This window comes from Rhineura floridana, chromosome 4 (assembly GCF_030035675.1).
Source record: "Rhineura floridana isolate rRhiFlo1 chromosome 4, rRhiFlo1.hap2, whole genome shotgun sequence".
Lineage (NCBI taxonomy): Eukaryota > Metazoa > Chordata > Lepidosauria > Squamata > Rhineuridae > Rhineura > Rhineura floridana.
In genome coordinates, this window is record NC_084483.1 from 50,051,912 (window position 1) to 50,074,655 (window position 22,744).

At 45.5% G+C, this 22,744-nt stretch overlaps 1 protein-coding gene across 4 annotated transcripts in view; it reads right to left on the reverse strand.

Moving 5' to 3' along the window:
• BMP5 (bone morphogenetic protein 5) overlaps nt 1–22,744 on the reverse strand; it is an 82,683-nt gene that overhangs the window by 29,400 nt on the left and 30,539 nt on the right. For 3 of the 4 annotated variants that reach the window (XM_061622995.1, XM_061622994.1, XM_061622993.1), the window contains 2 exons: nt 15,789–15,937; nt 7,893–7,913 (listed from right to left, as the gene is read on the reverse strand). In XM_061622995.1, coding sequence (XP_061478979.1) covers nt 7,893–7,913; nt 15,789–15,937 — 170 coding nt within the window. The remainder of the gene's footprint in view (nt 1–7,892; nt 7,914–15,788; nt 15,938–22,744) is intronic. The other variant, XM_061622996.1, reaches the window with a different exon arrangement.

Below are 22,744 nucleotides of genomic sequence, written 5' to 3' on the forward strand. Positions count from 1 at the left end.
TCTCAGGCCTCGCTTTCCTAGCGAAGGCACGGGGCTTTCAGGACTACACGGGTGACTTTAGGGTGCGCCGGATGCTGGAGGGTTGGTCCCGCGAGCGCCCTTGCCCCCCGGATGCACGCCTCCCCTTTTCCCCGGAGCTATTGTTTGGCCTGCAGGGACGGTGGAAGCACTTGTGTTCTTCCCCTTTCGATGCCCTGCTATATCATGCTGTGGCCCTCACTCTGTTTTTTGGGGCCTTCCGAATTGGGGAGGTGGTGGCGGCTTCTAAGATGGATAACTCCCTCCGAGCTCTGCTAGTCTCCGACCTCAGCTGGAGGGCAGAGCGGGCCCTCCTGCGGCTCAGGCGGTCTAAAACGGACCAGCATGGTAAGGGGCGCCTGGTGGTATTAGCCCCATGCCGGCAGCAAGAACTCTGCCCAGTAACAGCCCTGCGCGGTTTTGTGGTAGCGAGGGGGTCGCAGTCAGGGTACCTATTCATACATAGGAACTCCCAGCCCCTTACCAGATACCAGTTCTGGTCCGTGGCGAAGGCCGCACTGGGGAATTTAGGCGTGGACCCCAGTAAGTTCGGGACACACTCCTTCCGGATAGGCGCGGCCTCCACGGCGGCCCTATTGGGCTTCTCTAAAGACAGGCTTCAGGCTGTGGGCGGGTGGTCCTCGGACGCGTACAAGGCCTACGTTAGACCACTTGCTGACACACACGACGCCAGCGGCTAGATGTTGGCCCCCCCAGGGCCCCCCCCATTGTTACCCAATGTCGTTGTTGTTTCAACAGATCACTGGACAAGATCGGAGCAGCCACGCATCCTCCTATGTGGCCACAGTATGATGTTCTGGGCGGGCCGCAGGGCGGCGAAGTCTCGCTTGGCACGCAGCTGGGGCTCAGTCAATGGGCCGCAGTGCGGTGGCTGGGACATCGGGGGATGCGTTGGGATGGGCTCCTGCCAGCCTTGTTTCAACCGGCTGTGGAAGTGGCAGTGCCCCAGGTGCTGGTGATCCACCTCGGGGGCAACGACTTGGGTCTGTTAAAGGGCAAGGCCCTAATTGAACAGGCATGCGGTGACCTCCGGGCCATTGCACGTCGCTGGCCGGGGGTGCACTTAGTGTGGTCAGACATCCTGCCGCGCAGGAGGTGGAATTGTGCCGGTGACCCACGAGGGATGGACAGGGCACGGAAAAAGGTGAACAGGCAAATTCAGAGGGCCCTTAGGGACTTGGGAGGTTCTGTCATCCACCACCCAGAGGTGGGCCACAACAAGCTTGAGCTGTTTCGGCCTGACGGCGTCCATTTGACGGACACGGGCAACGACATCTTTCTAAGGACCTGCAGAAGGGTTTACACCAGATTCTTATCGGGTGTGGGGTAAAGGGGGACTAAGCAGAGGCTTGTCCCCCTTCTGTGGCGAAGAAGTGCGGGGAAAGGTTAAAAGGAAAGGGCAGCTAGGTGACACCTTTAGGCACCTTTGGGGGTGACAGGCGGTCCAGAGGCCTGCAGCTCAGGGCTACACGGCCCGGGGACAGGGTACGGGCCGCCTTTGGGGCCAACGTGCCTCATCCGCTCGGAGTTTCAGGGCTCCGAGGGGCGGTGATGCGGGTTGGACCCCCTACACATCTTCAGGGTGTGGCTGGAGCTGGGGGGCTGGCACAGGGCAGCCCCAGGCTCAGGCAGGGCATGGTCGCCCGATAGCTGCTAACAGGCTTTGCCTGGATCACCAGAATGCCCCGCCCTTAATCTCCCTTCTGCAGGTTCATTATTCAATTGATTCTGTTTAAATAAAGTGGCCCATTATTTACCCAAGCAACGGTGTCTGTGTTTTATTTCGGCAATAGGCCGCAATCCCGTTCCGTGCCCGGGACCTACCGGGCAGAGGGACGAGCTTGCGGCCGCTGTCGATGTCCCGGCCGCCATCTTGGAGGGGATGCGTGCACACACGGCGCGCTGGCGCGCCGTCGTGTGACACGGCAGGGAGGCGGGGCGGCTGAAGGCTATTTAAGGCCGCCCCGCCTGCTTCCCGCCATCCAGTTCAAATTTCGGCGGCACCCGCCCGACCCTCCCTCTGCTGCAGTGTGATCCATTTGGTCGCTACGGGGCCGACTAGGAATTTTTGGCCTGCCTGCCTCGCTTTGCTGGCAGGTTTCTTTTGCCTACTCCACACTGTGGTTGGGGGGAGGGGTCAAGGGTTAGCACGGGTGCCCCTGGGGTCAATAGGCTGATTGGGCTGTTTAGTCTGAATTGTTAACGGTCACTTTTGGAGTGCAAGCGAGGAAGTGCGGGGAAAGGTTAAAAGGAAAGGGCAGCTAGGTGACACCTTTAGGCACCTTTGGGGGTGACAGGCGGTCCAGAGGCCTGCAGCTCAGGGCTACACGGCCCGGGGACAGGGTACGGGCCGCCTTTGGGGCCAACGTGCCTCATCCGCTCGGAGTTTCAGGGCTCCGAGGGGCGGTGATGCGGGTTGGACCCCCTACACATCTTCAGGGTGTGGCTGGAGCTGGGGGGCTGGCACAGGGCAGCCCCAGGCTCAGGCAGGGCATGGTCGCCCGATAGCTGCTAACAGGCTTTGCCTGGATCACCAGAATGCCCCGCCCTTAATCTCCCTTCTGCAGGTTCATTATTCAATTGATTCTGTTTAAATAAAGTGGCCCATTATTTACCCAAGCAATGGTGTCTGTGTTTTATTTCGGCAATAGGCCGCAAACTGACACTGCAGCATCCCTGATACTGCAAACCCAAACATCCATTATCTGATCTCAAAGAGTGCCAAAGGTCACCATCAAAGCAATCAGAGTTTGCTGTGGTGGTGGTTGCAATTCCAGGAAAGGGAGCCCCATGCTGTTCCATCTCTCCTATGAGAGGAGTGCTGCTTCTCTAACGCCACTTTATAAAGAGATATCCTGATTTAAGTCCCCCCAAATCCGTGTGTCAGATTTTGTTCTGATCTTGCTGGCATATTCAGGTTTCTCTTTAGTTTTATGACAAATCTGTTTTGTTTTATTCTCTGAATGGTTTATGTACTCTACTTAGAAATTCTAATGATTAAGCAGTATATAAATGCCTTAAATAAATAATGAAAAATGAAGATAACTGGCATCTTTAGTCATTTTTCATCTAGTTCCCATATGGCAGAACTAGGCCAGTCCCATGCCTAGAGAATGGGCTTTCATTGTTCTGCACTGTTAGGGTGAGTTCACACATGTATATAAGTGTATATCCATTGACTTATATGTGTGAAACGGCTGTCAAGAATCATTTACCACAAAAGGGCCCTTCGTATCACTGGGCACAATGCTTTTCAGTGGGGACAGTGCACACCTTCAACTTAAGTCAGTTGTTTATTCACTGTGATTTGATTTTAGCCTTTTATCTAAGAGAGGATAAGACATAAATACAACTAGTACCTATTGAAAAACAAATCTAAAATCCAGGAGCAGACAACCACACTCATATGTGAGTTAGCCCCACCTTCACCAGCAATGCACGTGGGCAGCCATGCCCTCCACCCAGTGCCAGTGCCAGGTATGACTGGCTCCTTGGGCACCAGCCTGCCCTAGGCCCACAGCACCATAGCCCAATCCCCCCATGCAGGCAGGGGAAGCCCCCGTCACCATCTTGGATGATGGCAGGCATGTGTGTGCAGCATGCACGTCATTCACAGCGACAGGAGAGGTAGATGGGACATGCGTGCAGGTTTATTGAAGCCCGCACTGAGTGTATTGGGGTGTGTGCACGCCTGGGAACTCTCTCTCCACAATCTGCAGCAGGGTTGGGAGCTGATGCTGCCACGGATCATGGAACAGAAGCGACGCCCTCCCATCCTACATCCTTAACCAGGACCCTACCTGGCCACTCTCTGGCGCTGGCCCTTCTTCCATCCCCCATGCATTCAACATACATGACAAGAGACTCTGGGCATTTCATGGCATATGTGCACAGGCGGCTAAGGATTCTCCCTCACATGCAGGAGCTTTATTTATGTGCATCAGTTGGAACACATGTAGAACAACTTTTCAAAATATACAGACAAGGAGGGGGCATGGCCACTGGGTGTGTCAGCAGCAGGGGAAGGTCTAGCCCACACAACCCTGCAGCTCCCCCTCATGTTCCTTGAACCCATCTCTTTTCAGAAGATTTTTGTTTATTTGTGCTTTTACATAATAGCCTAGACCACTGTTCTTCAACCTTTGGTCATCAGATGTTGTTGGACTACACCTCCCATCATCCTTGACCATTAGTTAAGCTGGCTGGGGTTGATGGGAGTTGTAGTCCATCAACATCTGGGGACCCAAGGTTGAAGAACAGTGGCCTAGACAGAGGGAAACTGGATCTATCAAACTTGTCTGAATAACAAAATTTACAAACTCCACAATGTCAGTGATCAGTTTAAAAATGACAGCAAGAATACATGCAAGTTGGACTGCTTATATTTTGATTTTGAAAATATTATGCATATATTTCAGCTAACAGGGTAGAACAATTAAAGTGTTGATATAGGCAGAAATATCTATGCATGCATGGCAGGTTATGCTTCCTCTCCAGGGTTTCTAAATTCCTGCTTCCTGCCTTAACCGGTCACAGACACACACATAGACCAATGGAGATTCAGGGGACACTCTGGAATAGCTTCCAATCAGCACAAGGTGCGAGAATCAGGGGAGGAAATCCAGAGAGCTTCAGTCCAGGTGCTGAGTAGGTACACAGGACTGTTTGGATCCAGCCACAATAAGGATCCCCCCCCCAACAGCTGGCCAGGTCCAAGAGAGAGATGGAACATTGCCCACTAGTGTTTAACTGGTACATTTGCAAAGGGAAGCTAGTTTGAGCATTCTCATACTTCTGCCCTAAACTGAACAATCTACTTAGTCTGAAAACATGGAAACAGTTAAAAATAATTATTATGCCAGAATAATCTTTTCATAGAATCTTTGTTAAAGAATAATAAGAAACAGAAGGCAACCAGTTCAGGGGAAGAGGAAAGACAGGACCTGGCTTTGAGAGGTAGCAATACCATTTCAAATGCTTCACATATCCCAACTCAAGAGCCAACTACAAGAGGAGGGCAGGAAAGAGACAACACATTTGAGACTTCTATCTCCCCCTTCCTCCCTAGGGATGCTGTAGGGACTGGAGAAGAATATGTTTCAAAATTGCATTTAAATATGCAACCAAATACCCATTTTTAATGCAGAAAGAGATTGATTCATTCTCCTCACTCGTCCCAAAGCCAGCTTCTCTCTTGAGTGGCGGAAGCCACTGGAAAACCATTGCCGAATCCCAAACCCAGGCATCCCTGTCCTGTCTTGTAATAGGAGGTGAAGGAAGCCCCCTCCAACCAACACTTTCCAGCCCATATGGTAAACACCACAGGCATTTTAACTAGTTAGAACTATGTGCGGCTGCCACTGGGGCTTCTGTTCTCCTTACTGCATAACCATGTTGGGACACAGTCAGCATATATGTCCCACCCAACATGCCCCCACAGTATGCTTCTGAATGCCAGTTGCTGGAAACTGCAGAGGAGAGAGTGCTCTTATGCTCAGGTCCTGCTTGCAGGCTTCCCATGGACATCTGGTTGGCCACTGTGAGAACAGGATGCTGGACTAGATGGGCCACTGGCCTGATCCAGTTGGCTGTTCTTATGTTCTTATGTGTAAGCTCTCCCTTGCAACCTGTTCACCAAAAAAGTTGGGAGAGATCATGGTGGAGAAGTCTTATGTGCATTTGTACCTCATCACATGTTATTTTCTAAATGGAATTGGGGGCCTACATAAACCCAAGGCCCATTTGTCCTTCCTACTGCTTGTAGTGCATGTGAACCCGCCTTTAAAATTAATTAGTTTTGCATTAAAAATGAAAATCTAAAGAGCTGTACATTTAGGCAAAGCTTTAGCCATTTTTTAAAAAAGTTTTTCTTTCTCATGGCTAAAGTCAGAATTAGTAGAATTAATTTGACAGACCTGTTTAGTGGTTTATCTGTACATGTTGAAAATGATATCTGAAAAGCACTTTAAGGCAAACTTCCTGAAAGATTTATGAATATTTTAGGAGAATGTTTTAAGCATTCTTTCAGTACAGCATGACAGATTAGTTAAAAGAGAAAAATGTTGTAATCATTGTAGGAAATGTGCTCTTGAAATACTTGACCTACCATTCCAATTTAATACACTTCAACTCTGAATGGTGTTAAGGAGTGTTAGTTTTTTATCCCAGTTTGGCTCAGTTGTAATGATCACAAAAAGATGATAGCATGGAAAGTAAATAGGGTTCCTTAATAAATTATTTCATTAGAAGAACAAAAAGGGCAGTGACTTTTCAAATAAATGTACCCCTTTTCGAATCTGAGATACAGTATACAGCTATCTTCTATATCAAGGGGTGGCCAAACCGTGGCTCACGAGCCACATGCGGCTCTTTGACATATAATGTGCGGCTCGAGGAAATATGTTGGCTGAGTTCCTTTTTGCATCACAATTAATATAAAAGGTAAATAAAAATTTTTCAAGCTTTATAATTATAAGACAAATAAACATCATTAAAATCTGTTTTTACCCCTTTTATTTTTATTTTTGGCGGTCTCATTTTATGTTAATGAAATGCAAATTTGCATATTTTTCTTAGATGTTTCCGTAGTTCATTACTGTATTAAATATGCTCAATATAGTTAAAACAATAATCATTCAGGATTTTGAAAACATTTGGTATATATATGTGTACTTTATGATTATTGAAACTAATACAAATTAATAGTTTAAAAACTACATACATGAATAAATATTATTACGTACATATATTTCTTAATATTTATATAAAATTTTTGTAAAACAAAATGTGCATGTAACAATTAAAATGTGTGTGTAATATTTGTGTGTAATATTTGTTCATGTCTTGCGGCTCTCAAACATCTGAAGTTTATCGTACGTGGCTCTTACGTTAAGCAGGTTTGGCCACCTCTGTTCTATATCAAAGTGTTTCTACATCTGCATAGTCTTCCACTGGTCACTCTGAAACTGCAGTATGGTTAAGTCAGGCTGAAAATTTTCATTATTATGTGTTACTACATTGTGGAACGGGAGTTGTATTATGTGCTGGGAGGCCAGCAGCATCTGATCCATGTCCCAAAATGCTGACAGTCTTTTTTACACACAGAATAAGACATATACTCTGCAGGGCTGGAGAGAGAATTTGCAATTTATAATAAATGGGAAACACACAATGCAAGTGTGGTGGGCTACTGTGAAGGGGGGAAATCACACACACTGGTATTTAAGATACTATGGCAAGCAAAAGATTAATTGCTAGTATTCAGGAACAGGGAATAACTGGCTTACATAACTAGAAAACCCGGAAACAAAATAAAATAAACAGGGCAACGCTGTCAGAATGTACAATTCACAAATACCTTATGGTATTGCTGCTCTGCATTTAAATCTATTTGTGTGATAAGCATGAAAAGAGAGGAGACAAACAGTTTTCCCTTGGGTCAATTCATACACTGTGAGACTTTCACATTAGATGGCTCCCAAATTAGATGACTGTAATCAGATCTCCTGTTTCTTTAAATGTTTGTTAAAAACAAAACAAACAAACACAGACATGGAGGCAGGGAGCTCTTCCGCCCTCCATTTTCCCACTGAAAAACTCTTCTCCTAAAGCTGCTATTTGCTCCTGCAAACAGATACACATCCATTTTTCTTAAAAGGTCATACAGCAGCTTCAGGGAGGGGAAGTGATTTTCATCAGGAAAACAGTGAGGAGAGGGGCGAGGACTTACTGCCTCTCCTAGCACCATGGTCCAGTGGCTTTTAACAAGAAATAAGATCCAGTCATCGACTTTGGCTCTTGCCTCACCAATGAACCCTGGTCTCACCAATCAATCAGCTAGTTGGTTAACCTACCTCTTCTTAAACCTTGCGATCCTAGAATAAAAAAAGCAACATAATATTTCAATTAATTTCATCCTACACATGCCTTTTCAAAGGAAGCACACTATTTTATTACAACACCCCATGCCACAAAATCAGAATTCAATTTCTTTTGTTATATTTTATGTGTTTAAAACACAGGTGTTGATACACTGGAAGTATTTCAAAAGTCTTAAGGGATGTTCTATGCATATAAGAAAAGAGCACAAGAATTTTTTTTAGATGGTTTCTGCAGCTATATACATTTTATATTGCAATTCATGAAATTGCCTTTCACCTCTTGTATCAGTGTGAAAGTGATCTGTCCTGTAAGACCACAAATGGTTTCAGCCACCAAAAGCCTAGAATGTAAACTGCAAGGGAACCCAGTGGACTATTCCAAAAATATAGGCAGACATTAGAAAAGAGAGTTTTAAAAACACACAATCTTTCCTAATTTATAGCAACCCTCGGGAAACTGTAAATTATATGTTGACAGCTTCCATATGTGTTATGTTGCTCTTTGGACCTACAATTCAATATAAAATGCAGTTTTAGGAGAACATCAGCTACATATCATTCAAAAATGATGCTTATGATACAAAATATCATTTTTAAGGAAAAATGAATTCCAGTGTTATGTGGCCTTTTGTACTTTTTCAGCATTATCGGGGGAGAAACATGAACTATAAGAACTAGACATTTTCCCATAGTTGTTCTCAATATATTGTTATTTTATACCAGCTATTTTATTTCCTGCTGCTAGTATAACAAAGGATTTACAGCTAAGAGGCACAGTCCCAAAGGAAACCCATAAGGAACTTCTTTTAATTCAACAAGACTTGAAGCCCAATCCTCACAGCAAAACTGATGGGGCCAAAATCTAGGTTACATAGATTATGTTGCAGTGGGAAGAAACACTCTCTAGATTTTGTCAGAAGCATAATACAAGCTAACCAGTTATCTGGGTGTGTGGTAGAGACAACTTTCAGGCCAGATAACATGCACATATGCCCATTACATCATGTCAGCCCATGTTTCTCTATGCTCAAAAGATCATGAAAATTAGCATCACGTTTCCTGCATACATTAGGTATATTTTGATGGAATCCAGTTCTGTTTTCCTTGTTCATGAATGGCCACTTCAACCACTAGAAATTTCATTTAAAGGTTAGATGAAACTGATGGGAGGATTTTCAAAGGCCAATTCACATGAACACTGGTCCTGTGGTAGCTTGCAAAATGCCTGCCTGGCTCAGCTGCTTGCCAATAGCCAGCTGTTTGTGGCTGCATGTGAGTAGATAATTAAAAATTCATTTTCTGATAATGTTAAAAAACTCAATTAACCTGCTCAGAAAACCTTTAAGCTTCTTCCACAGGTCCAGTTGCTGTGTGAATTGGATCAAAATCAATGGTACATTTTTCTTTTGACTGAGTTTTCTTCTGTCTGTTATTTTAATTAAAACCATCAGGATTTCCAGTGGTAGCACCACAACTAAAAATAGAGTTTGCAGCTTGTGTTCTGGCAGCCCAGTCCTTTGACTCCTTTGGCTGTACACAGTAGCTAGCTGCTACACTGACATATAAGCACCCTATCCATAGCTGACCTCTTGGAGTCTGTTTGGGCTTTGGTACATTATTTTTTTAATACTCATAACTTGTGCTGACAAAAGGACGCTATTTGCCTGGATTGGATTGCACTTCCACAATCCTAGACAATCACTGTACAGACTCCAGACACATGAGTCTTGTGCAAAGACATGCATACACTGCAGCAAAAGCTGGCCATTCTGGACATGTCCCTGCATCAGTGCAAAGGCTGCCCATTTGCTACTGGGCCAAGTTCAAGGTTCTAGTTTTGGTGTACAAAGCCCTGTACAAGCTTGGGACCAGGATACCTGAAAGATCATCATCCCTTATATACCCAGTTGATCACTAGGATCTGCAGGTGAGGGCCTCCTGCAGATACCATCTTATCAGGAGGTTCATTCTGCACAGTTTAGGAAACGGACCTTTAGTGTGGCAGCACCTACCCTGCGGAATTCCGTCTCCTTAAATATTAAACAGGCGCCATCTCTGTTATCTTTTTGGTGTCTACTGTAGACCTTCCTCTTTCAACAAGCCTTAAGTAGAGACCTTATCCCAGTCTGCGTCTGTTTTGGAATTGCTTTTTAATATGTTTTTAAACATCTTTTTTAAAAAAACCAAAATGTTTTTAACCTTTTTCAAAAGATGTCTTGAAAGCTCTTTTTAAAAATGCTTTAAAGATGTTTTGTTTTAATGTATTTTAAAGTCTATGATGTTTTAAAGTGTTGTTAGTGCTTTTGTTTGCTGCCCTGGGCTCCTGCTGGGAGGAAGGGTGGGATATAAATCAAATAATAAACAAACAAACAAAATGCTACGACTACTCTAGTAATGTCTTTACTCTAGTAAAGAAGAAGACGAAGAAGAAGAAGAAATCTTCAGGCTGCAAGTGAGCATAAGAACCTTCTATTGTCGTCCGTTTGCTGTCGTTGTGGACCGCTGCTGCCTTGTTTGCTGCTCGGGTCGTTGTGGCTGGGTCGTTCTCTCCTTTACCTGTCTGCCTTGGGCTGCGTCATCGCCCGTCATTGTGGCTGGTGTTGTTGGCTCATTCGTTTTTGCTGCGGCCAGGGTGTCATCGTTGCTGTGCTGCCGCCGCCGCCGCCGCCACTATGCGCCGTTGGAGTTCTGGGTGCCGGGCCTGCTGGCCTGGGAAGAGCGCCGGCCTGTCGTCAGCAGTGAGAGCGCTGACGAGCCGGCTGGGCTTGGCGCGTGGCGCGCGGAGCTTGGGGCGCCACGGTGAGCCTGGCCCCTGTGATGGTGAGAGCATCACGGAAGGGGTCTAGGCTCTCAGCACAGAGACGTCGTGTGGAGCTGCCGGGGAGACGGGGAGAGACTCGGCTGGGGAGTGGAGAACGCTGCGTGGAGTGACGTCGGTGGAGCGAGACGGTCGGGGTGTGGAGAACGCCGTGGAGGCTCGAACGAATGCCCAGGGGCCGTGTAGCAGCCCGTCGGTGGTGAGAGCACTGACGGGGCTGGTTGGGCTCTGGGCGCGTTTTGGGACGGCCCGGCGTGGAGTGACGACTACGAGAGACCGCCGCACGGAACAGTTCTATCATAGACATCCTGGCCTGGCGGTGGTGAGAGCACCGCAGGAGAAGGCCAGGTTGTTGGCGTGGTCCGGCTGGCGGCGACGGCGGCGGCAGGAGAACATATGAGGGACATTTCCAGCACTGCTGACGATATCTCCTGTAGTCAAGGCTTGTTATGGAGGAGGGTTTTTAATGTTGTTGTTTATTGTTGTTTTTTGGTTGTATTTAATTACTGCTGTTCGTCTGTTGGTTGTTGTGTGAATGAGATTGAGTGGATGTGTGTGAGTATTTGTGTTGTTTGCTATTTTTAGTGTTTGTCATATTAGATTTATTTTAAGATGTGCCTGGGAGAACATACTCCGGCCCTAGTAAGGGGATTTTCGGGGGCCCCAATTAACGTAGTGACGGGTAATGGGAGGTATGGTGTTGGGAGGAGAATGTGCCAGGTAAGGGGAACTCGTCCCAGACAAGTTGTGTCTGTGCCTTGTTCCGGTTCTCCTCATATCCACCGGATTGTTGGTTGTACTGTCAGCCAGCCATCAGATCTCCAGGTGCTGCTCTTAAATGCTAGATCGGTTGCTAATAAAAACCCCCTTATCCACGATTTGATCGTGGAGAAAGGGGCCGATCTTGCGTGTATTACCGAAACCTGGGTGGGCGAGCAGGGAGGAGTTGCTCTCTCCCAGATTTGCCCACCCGGGTACTCGGTGCAGCACTGTGGTAGATCTGAGGGCCGGGGAGGTGGGGTTGCTGTGGTCTATAGGAGTTCTTTCTCCCTCACCAAGCACCCTGTCCAGACGGCGACTGGTCTGGAATGTCTTCATCTTGTGCTGGGCCAAGGAGACAGACTGGGAATACTGTTGGTGTACCGCCCACCTTGCTGCCCAACAGCTTCCCTAGCTGAGCTGACAGAGATAGTCTCAGAGGTGTTGTTGGGGTCCCCCAGACTCGTGGTACTGGGGGATTTCAACATCCATGCCGAGGCTGTCTTGCTCGGGGCGGCTCAGGACTTCATGGCCTCCATGACAACCATGGGGCTGTCTCAAATTGTTACTGGCCCGACACATGTATCAGGACATACTCTTGATCTGATCTTCACCACTGGTCATGGAGATGGTGATCTGAAGGTGGGGTATTTTTCATCTACTCCATTGTCGTGGACAGATCATCGCTTGCTGAGTTTTAGACTCACGACAGCCCTTTCCCTCTGCAGAGGTGGGGGACCTATTAAGTTGGTCCGCTCCCGGAGGCTTATGGATCCTCAAGCTTTCCAGAGGGCTCTGGGAGTTTTTCTGGCTGATAGCACTGGTGCTCCTGTCGAGGCCATGGTTGATCTGTGGAATACGGAGATGACCCGGGCCATCGACATGATCGCTCCCGCGCGCCCCCTTCAGTGCCGAACTCATACAGCACCGTGGTATACCCCGGAGCTGAGAGTGATGAAGCAAGAGAGAAGGAGGCTAGAGTGCAGGTGGAGGCGAACTCCTGACGGATGTAATCATTCCTTGGTAAATGCTTCCACTAAGTTGTACATAAAAGCGGTTAGGGCAGCAAAAAAGTCTTATTTTGCTACCACCATTAGATCATCCCTTTGCCGCCCAGCGGAGCTTTTTAGGGTGGTACGAGGGCTTTTACATTCTGGCTCTCATGATACTAAGGAAACATCGGAAGCCCGCTGCAACAAACTTGCGGAGCACTTCCAGGGTAAGATTGCATGCATCCGCCGGGACTTAGACTCTGATGTTATGACAGATGAATCCATTGAAGTGTCCACAGTGCGGTCTTGTCCTTTATTATTGGATGAATTTCAGTTGGTGCAGCTCGAGGAAGTGGACAAGGTGCTTGGAATGGTGCGGGCGACCACGTCTGCTCTGGACCCTTGCCCATCTTGGCTAGTGAAGACTAGCAGGGCTGTAACCGCCGGCTGGGCCAGGGAGGTAATAAATGCCTCCTTGAGAGAGGGAGTAGTCCCTGGTAGTCTCAAGGAGGCAATAATAAGACCTCTTTTAAAGAAACCTTCTCTGGACCCAGATGTTTTGAACAACTACAGACCGGTGGCGAATGTCCCTTTTTTGGGCAAGGTTCTGGAGCGGGTGGTTGCCGGCCAGCTCCAGGCACTCTTGGATGAAACCGATTATCTGGATCCATTTCAATCCGGTTTTAGGTCCGGTTTTGGCACTGAAACAGCCTTGGTCGCCATGTATGATGACCTTTGTCGGGAGAGGTACAGGGGGAGTGTGACTCTGTTGATTCTTCTTGATCTCTCAGCGGCGTTTGATACCATCGACCATGGTATCCTTCTGGGGATGCTCGCGGAGGTGGGAGTTGGGGGCACTGCTTGGCAGTGGCTCTGCTCCTACTTAGCGGATCCTCGCCAGAAGGTAGTGCTTGGGGAACATTGCTCGACACCCTGGACTCTCCATTGTGGAGTCCCTCAGGGGTCGGTTTTGTCCCCCATGCTTTTCAACATCTACATGCAGCCTCTGGGTGCGGTCATCAGGAGTTTTGGAGTGCGTTGCCATCAGTACGCTGATGACACGCAGCTCTACTTCTCCTTTTCACCTTCCACAGGTGAGACTGTTGATGTGCTGAACCGTTGCCTGACCGCGATAATGGACTGGATGAGAGCTAATAAACTGAAACTCAATCCAGACAAGACTGAGACACTGTTGGTGAGCTCTTTCCCTGCTCAGATGGTGGATGCTTATCCTGTTCTAGATGGGGTTACACTCCCCTTGAAGGAACAGGTTCGTAGTTTGGGGGTCCTTTTTGACCCTTCCTTGTCGCTCGAGGCTCAAGTGGCCTCGGTGGCACGGAACGCGTTTTACCACCTGCGCTTAGTAGCCCAACTACGCCCCTATCTGGACAGTGATGATCTCGCCTCGGTTGTTCACGCTCTGGTAACTTCTAGACTGGATTACTGTAACGCGCTCTATGTAGGGCTGCCCTTGAAGACTGTTCGGAAACTTCAGCTAGTGCAAAATGCGGCAGCCAGGCTGTTGACGAGGACCAATCGGTCTGCGCATATAACACCTGTCCTGGCTCGCTTGCACTGGCTACCTATTTGTTTCCGAGCTAGATTCAAGGTGCTGGTGTTGACCTATAAAGCCTTACACGGTGTGGGACCGCAATACCTTGTGGAACGCCTCTCCCGCTATGAACCTACCCGTTCACTTCGTTCAGTATCTAAGGCCCTCCTCCGGGTACCAACTCACCAGGATGCCCGGAGGACTGTTACTAGATCTAGGGCCTTTTCTGTGGTGGCCCCCGAATTATGGAACAGCTTACCGGAGGAAATACGCCTGGCGCCTACGGTTCTTTCTTTTAGGCGCCAGGTTAAGACCTGGCTATACTCCCAGGCATTTTAATGTTTAATGCTTTATGTTTAATGTTTTTAGTTTAATGTGTTCCTTTGTTACTGATTTTATTCTATATTGTATTTTAATCTCGTTTTGTACACCGCCCAGAGAGCTATTAGCTATGGGCGGTCTAGAAATGAAAATAAATAAATAAATAAATAAAATAAATGTTGTACTGGTGAAAGAGACATTGCATTCTCTTCACTTTTTGTCTCCAAGACTAATCTATTTCATTCAATATTTTAAATACATGCCAGTGTACTGATGGGTTACATAGCAAAACTACCACCAGGGATGGACAAACCTGTCAACTTGGGTTTCTCTCAGTTTCTAATTTTCTAGTCTTATTTCCACATTTAAAAAAAAAAGTCCTCACAAAAGTTCATCAGTTTTCTATGCCTTTCTTCTAATATACCTATTTTCTCTGCAATTTTGCCATCTTTCTGTCTGTCTGTCTGTCTGTTTGTCTATCTATCTATTTTGTAGCAAGCACAAATCCCTGATACTCTGTCTCCCTACCCCAACACCAGGCATGTGGTTGGATAAACTGCCAGTTAGAACATTTCAATGATACTCTTCTAACACATTAGTTGTTTAACTTGCAGCCAAATTTTAAACAGTGCATAAGAAAGTGATTCAGCCATCAAAAGTGCTCTGTGCACATCTATTACTTCCAGTGCCCCCCTCTGCCCATCGCAAATTACTTAATATCTGAACCAAGGGTAGAGGTGAGACAAAGGATTCTCCTAGGCCCAGTGGGGTTACCTTGCTATGTGGGCATTGCATCCTTACATTGAGATGAATTGTACCCACTGTTTTGTCACAAAATCACAGGGCAGGAAGGCATAGGGTCCATAATATTGTAGATCATTCGTGGACATTACACAGCACAGACAACTACTCACCTAGGTAAATATAATATTATTGTTTTGCACCAGTTCATTAGGGGGTTGGACATATAAAATCTGGCCTTCTAATAGTTGCAGCCTCCCACATCACCTCCCATTTCCAAGAGATTAAAGAGGTCTGAAGGCAGCTATAGCAATGAGACTTGCTAGGAGCCAGCTCTGGTGGATTAGAGGTTAAGGGATAGGTCTTGGCCCTTCAGCACCTCACAGTGGCCATTCAACAATGAGTTGCTGACTTGGGAATCTAAATTATGTTACATATAAAAACAGCTTCATAACACCACTGTCAGTCATCACCAGGAATGTGCTGCTTTGGCACAGAAACAAGCGGTGTTGAGGATCTGTATAGTAAGTGGTAACACATGTCAGTCAGATTCCCATGTGGAGTCACTACCGCATGGATGATGTTTACAGAGTTTCCCCAAAATATAGGCTATCCCACAGGGTGTAAATGACAGAACAGCAGCATAAAGATCTATTTTAGAGGTGAGATATATAAATGTAGCTTACCATCTACCATCTCAGCACAGAGTTGCAATCCTAAATTATTCTGCGGATTAATCACCCAATGATTGCTGGTCACAGTGATGTCAAACACAAGCCAACCAACATCAAATGCTTGAGCCCGTCTTGTGTCCAACAGAAACAGGTCTGCATCCCTAGTTTAGAAAAGAAAGAGGCGGCATTTAGAAACTAATAGTAAGTTAGGTCTTGGATTTAGCTTTGGTTCTGCCTGTAAAACAGCAATGTAGAAAATGGGTGCAGACATTACTGATATTTCTTTTGGAAACAAAGGCTGTGATCCACAAACTGGTTAAACCAGAGTACTTCAACTGAATTTCCAAAAACAATTTTGCATTGGCATCAGTGGGTAATAAACACTCTTCATTTTTCTTAAGAGAAACTTTTTCTGTATTGTGTCTGTTGGCTACATTCTACTAGTTCTACGTATTTGGAATTTCATGTTTTATTTATTTATTTATGTATTTATTATTTGGTTTATATGCCACCCTTCCTCCCAGCAGGAGCCCAGGGCGACATATATATCCACCATTCAGTTTTATGTGCTATACACGCAACAGAGAATTCCAGTGTGCAAGCTGAACATGGGATTGTATCAACTGGTGTCCTTCACACTGATGGAAGGTTCTTTGATTGAGCAAAGGCTTCCATCAGTGGAAGGCAGATGGAGGCAATCTGTTGCTCTCCCTGCAAACCCCCCATGCCCCCTCACAAATCTATTCCAGAGGGTTGGGGTACCCTTCAGAACCATGTGTAGGTGGAGGAGGTATCAGCAAAACTTGTCTCCTGCCTTATTCCACTGATGGAAAGCTCTGTTGGTTCAAAGAGCCTTCTGTCAGAGTGCAAAGGACACCACTGGATACAACCCACAGAAAATAACGAAAAAGCCCTACATAGATCATGCTTTTGAACATGGTAATGGCATTAAAAAAAATCATGATTATTAGGAGAAAAATTATATATTTCTTTTGGTTTACTGTGGACCCAATAAAACCACTCTGAAAATCAGGCCAATTCATCCAGATAGTTTTTGTGTATTTTTAAGAGCAACCCCCACCACCACCACGTTTCCAAATGTGGTCAGTAGTTTAGATATTTTAGCAATACAGCTCATAGATATTTCTGGAAACATCAAACCTAAGATTATCACTTTACCCACTTCTTACTAACAGAATATTTGCACTAAAAATTACTTATGGTGAGGAGCATGGATGTGGCAAATCTAATCTTAAAGTTCATTCATGGCTTAATATGCCCAACAGGCTATCCAACTCACACACAAAAGTCCTATACAGTGTATAGATTAAGAAAGTAAATGTAGCTCTTGATTCTGTAAAAATAAATAAGAGTTGAGCCATATAGTATATCCCTTGTTGCAGTTAAACTAAACTTGGCTTGTCGTATTCATATTTCACCTCAAGGTGTATTTTTCAAAACTAGTCATTTAAATTGTGCATGTAATTCCTACATTTGCTCATCCGTAACGGTTAACTTAACTAATCATTTTTACATGATGAAATTGGAAAATTGGATACCTGTGAATTTTCCTTCTGGCACCCTCACTGGACAGCAGTACAACAGATGGGTTGTTCAACCTTCCAACCACTAGGAGAAAAAGACTCCAGGTAGGGGCTGAAAACAGACACGCTGGTATTAGGAACCACCGCTCTGTTTTGAATCCAAATCTATATAACCTATTTTCCAAACTTGTCAGATTCTGTGGATGAAATATTAAAGGCACTTGCCAGGGTCACATGGACTCTGTTCGGGGCTTAAATGAAACTACACACTATGTGGATGAACACAAGAATAAGTGTTAAGAACTTGGTTGAACTTTTTCCCCATGCTTCACAAAAAGCCTAGCATCCCCCTTATGAAGGGCAAATAACTGCCACACCGCTGGCTTCTATTTATTCCAATGAGTATGTGGGCATATTCCCTTTGGAGAAAAATGCAAAGTTCTGTGGTGACTGAGGCCTAGTTCTCAATGAAGTGGGAAATTTGTGTCTGGGCTGGACCACTTCAAGCTAAAGATTGGGATGAGTGAGGGTGACTCATAGTGCTATGCTCCACATAAACCCCTAGCTTGTCAAGTTTCCAGCCTAGCCACCATAAAAACATACTTGTTTTCTAAGTGCAGGGAATGTTTCTGTGTGGAGAAGCATTCGATAATGTGTGACACACACCCACACCCCGCCGCTGTTTGAAGTGGTACAGCCAGTTACCACCTCAGTGAAGCTCAAGTTTCATGTGGGACCAGGATCTCCTGAGAGAGAGAGTTTTACTAAAGTGCAGGCTTTGGATGCTGTGAAATTGATTGCAGGGTAAACAGTGCTTAGTCCTTTTTGGAGATAGTTTTTTTGTAACCAGACACACTTTTCTAAAGCTGTATTCCCAACTACGAGGTGGGGATGGACTCTTTTTGGGTCCATATATTCCCTTGTTCCCCACCACCAAAAACATAGGAAAGCATGTTGGGGGCAATTTTGATGGCAAAAAGGGCATATAAGGAGAGATCACCCCTTCCCCCAGTGCCACTCCTTGAATAAAAGTTGCCACCCCCACAAGCGTGCCTTTAAGTAAAAATAAATAAATAAAATCAGGAGTTCAGTTATGGTGCCTTTTGAGCCTATAAACAAGGTCTTGAGAATTTTCAGGTACCTCAATAGGCTCCCATACAGGGTTAGGGTTCGCTCACCACTGCTCCGCCCTGCCCCGTTCACCCCCTTCACAGAGAAGGCTGCAATTGGTGAATATCTGCTTAATTCTGATCACCACCACCCTGTGGTCAGAATTAAGCAGATTTTTCACCCATCTTAGCCTACAGCCTGTCGCTTGCCCTGTGGTGTGGTGCCTCCTCTTCCTGTCCCTTCTCTGTGGTCTGGCCCTGCTCCAGGAAGCTTTTGCAGTGGTAGCCGCTCTATCTTTCCACCCAGGGAGGGTCTCCTCCTCCTCCGTGATGTGGGGGGTGAGCAGGGCAGAGTGGTTCAGCGGGGGACAAATCCCATCCCTCCATAGGATCAAAAGAAAAACAGGAGGGAAGCCAGAGATGGTGGTGGGAGAATCCATCAAAACATCTGTGCAGTCTATTATCAGGTGCCCAGTCCCACAACACAGGTAATTAGAAAGGGGTGAGGATGCAAGCAGAATAGAAACCCTGTAGGAGGGGGCATTCCTCCCTGCCCTGGAATTCTAAATGTAATGTTGGGTGGAGTGGGTTGCCAATGACCTATGGTAATAATTCATAGACCTTCTCCCCCCATTATGTGGACACTCTTGCCCTAATAAATTAGAAAAAAATGGCATTGGTAGTAGTAAAGAGATACCTGAAGAGAAGGAGATACCTCAGGAACCTAGTACCTTAAAAGGGTTTATCTCAAGCCCATCAGAAGGTTTTGGTCAGAAAGCTTTATCACTGCCGATAAACTACAACATATGAGAATATGGAAGCTCTAACAACCATTGTGTTATTGTGGCCTCATGGGAGGTGCTCTTCCAATATCAGAGCTGGCCTTACCATCGAGCAGAATGAGGTAACTGCCTCCGCTGGCAGCTGTGGGGTTGGGGAGTGGCAGCAGTTTCTTGGCTGTTTCTCCTGAGCCCCCTGTCTGTACTTTTCTGTTGGAGGACAGAGATCTGTGGGCCATGTGGCCTGTCTTGCACCCTCATCACAAGCCTGCTATTCTCGGGTATGGGGGACATGCTGTCATTGCCAGTAGTGAAGAAAGATTCCATTGCCAGTCCAGTTGGCTTTTGTATATGGATTTGTGGGGGCGCCATCTTGTCCTTCGCTTCAGACAGCAAAATGTCTTGGGACAGCCTCGGCTAATATAGGCCCTGAAAATATTCTCCATTGGCTTCTAGCTGTTCCAGTTGTAAACAGTAAGTTCTGCAAACTGTTCCACTTTGAACTTCCCTGGTCAGCAACTAGTTTTCCTACAGTACTTGGAGAAGTGGGCAATGTGTCATGGCCCAGTATCCCAACCCCACTGCTCCCTAAAGTGGCCTGCAGCTAGTTCTATTCACCCAGCTGCTATTTTGACTGCATTACTTTTGTCTCTAAACTGACATGGGAGAAACACAATCTCACAGGGTGCAGATTTAGCCCAAAGGTCTCCAATTGCTGACCCCTAATATACTACAATAAATATGAAAATAGTGTGGAGAAATCCTACATGAGTAAAGACTTTGTTTCATTAACATTAACTGGTCCAAAAAACACCAATGGTGGGTAGGATGGAAAATCTGTCCGGGGGATCTTAAAGGAAAATTCACAGGTAAGACCGATTTTGTTTCATTCATCATCACCTTTGCTATACCAGATAAACATCAAGGATGACATTGTGTAACTTATAGGATAGAACTGAATGTTCATGCTGAGCGATTGAACCTGTTGAAAGAGCCAGAATGGCCATTAACTCACAATTTATCTAAGGATGTATACTGAATCAGTTTCCAGAGGGGTAGCCACAGCTCGTTGCAGCAAAAACAACAAAAAGTGTTGTGGCACCTTAAAAACTAACACAATAAATGTGTTAGTCTTTAATAGGCCACAAGACTGTTTGTTGTTTTTGCAGAATCAATGTTTCTTGTTGCATTTCATTTCATATCCGTTTGCCTTTTGTTGTTCCAAAACTTCTCTCTGCACCTTTCCTGTACATGCATGCTACCTCCTCTCATGACTAGAGGATCAAAAGAAAGTCCCTTTTTTTCTTTCTTTCTTTCAAAATTGTAATAAATGTACACCATGGCACGCATGCACCTGTACAATGGCCCTTCCCCAATAACTTTGATGTGGTATGCCACCCTAATAAGAGGGAATCTTTGAGAAAGAAATGTGGAATGAGGAAACTACCCTCATCACATCTTCCAAAAAAAGAAATTGGTAAATTTTCTGCAGGGAATTGTACAAAATCAGTTTATACAAATGAAAGGAGAAAGGCTCCAATAATGGGGAAGAGATAATCTCTGGCATCTTGCAACAGTGCTGGGCTGGAGTTGCAAAACTGCCTTCCCAACACTAGCATCACTTACCTAGTTGGCACAAGGATGAGACAGGATGGCAGTGAAGTCAGGGCTGCGTGAGACCTCCAGATTGGCTCTACCAGTGCACCCACACAGCCCCAATCTCACCATCACCCTCGTCCACCCCAGGGCCGTGCAGTTAAGTTGCAGTGACACAAATATTGGGAGGACGGTTGGACCTCACCCCACCAGCCTTTACTGGCATTATGGAAGGTCACTTGATTCCTGAAGCTTTAATGTTTCTTAAATAAGAACAAAACAGCAACAGGAAAATACTGGCTCCACCCAGCTATAATTAGGTGCAATGCTACCTAGTGACTAAACTGCATGATGATACTATCCACAGATCTGGGAAGAGGAATATCACAAGACTTTACCTTGGATTCAACCAATTGTAGAACACTGTGCATCCCTTTAATGAAGCTTTTTCAAGCAGCTAGAACTGAGGAAATCTGCAACTTCTTACCCCTGGTGCAGGCAGGGTGTTATCTGAGTGCTAGGATTGTGGTCATTGCAGCAATGGTAGCAGGTTGTTATATGTCAGAAGCATGCTTCTGTACTGTTGACGGTTCCAGTTAATATGATAATTAATGCTTGAATAACTTGTGGCTGTTGAATACACAGTCGCTGTATCTATAAGCAAGATTCTGTAAGCAGAAGGTCCTGAGATAGTATGCATCAGCAAGGATCAAACTGAATATGTGACAAATGTGTATCTAATTTGCCTTTGAGTCAAATTACCAGCCAGTATCTCCTGGCAATGAAACCAGCCGTTTCAATGGCTTACATTGAAATAGTGCCAGGTCATGATCTATGGTCCTGATGTCTCACAGAGATCAGTCAAATACCTCTATGAAATTCCATGGCAAAGCATGCTTAGGAGAGAAAGAGCAATCCTTCATTTCCACCCTGGTTTGTTTGCCTTATGCAGCACAATCCTATGCATGTTTATTGGGAATTAAGATCCACTTCATTCAGTGGGACTTACTCCTAGTTTGTATGTTTAAGATCCAAGAAGTGGAAGTATTCCTCTGCTGGTATGCGTACAGATAAATAAACACAACTGAATTCTGACACTTAGGATGCAGTTCTATGGACACTTACCTGGGAATAAGCACCACTGAGCATAGTGGGACTTTCATTTGAGTAAACATACATAGGATTGCCCTGTTACACCCAAATTCTAAACACATTTATTTAAATGCAAGCCACACTGATTTGCAAGCATGCCTAGACTAGGGATGGGTGAGAATTTCGATTCACAGTAAGCACTTCAAGCAGAATTTATCAAATTCGCAATTTCTGAAACAATATGAGAACCGAAACACAGCCATCCTTTGAAATTTGTATTTATTAGAATTTTGGGATGCAGTTCACCAATTAAACAACATTTACAAAAATGCATATATTAGGGGAAAGTGTGCATAAAAATGAACATATGAGTGAAAAAAAGGCATGAAACGATGAGAAATGGCTTGCAAAACTGTGTCAAAACTGCCTACAAAAATGTGTTTATTTGGAGAAGTTCACACTAAAATGATGGAGAATTTTAATGAGGATTTTTTTAAAAAAATATTGCAGATCGCTGTAGAAATGTAGAGAACGGAATTTAACACTGGAAAAATGAGAAACTTAGAGAACTGAAACAGACAGACTTTTCCATCCTAGCCTAGACACACAGGCCTCTCCTTAATAACGACAAGCTGTAATCAAACTTTGGCTACAGCTTGTAGTTAGTGAGGGGAGAGCTGAGCCAGGGTTTGGATGGCAAACTAAGTCAAACTGTGGCTTAGCTCAGTGCAACACGGCAGCAAAAAAGACCAGGAAGGAGCAAAGTAACTGCAAGCTCCTCTTCAGGAGCCCACATATTCATGCAGTCCTGGTAAACCACAGTATGGCTTTCCATGTTATGTGAACCA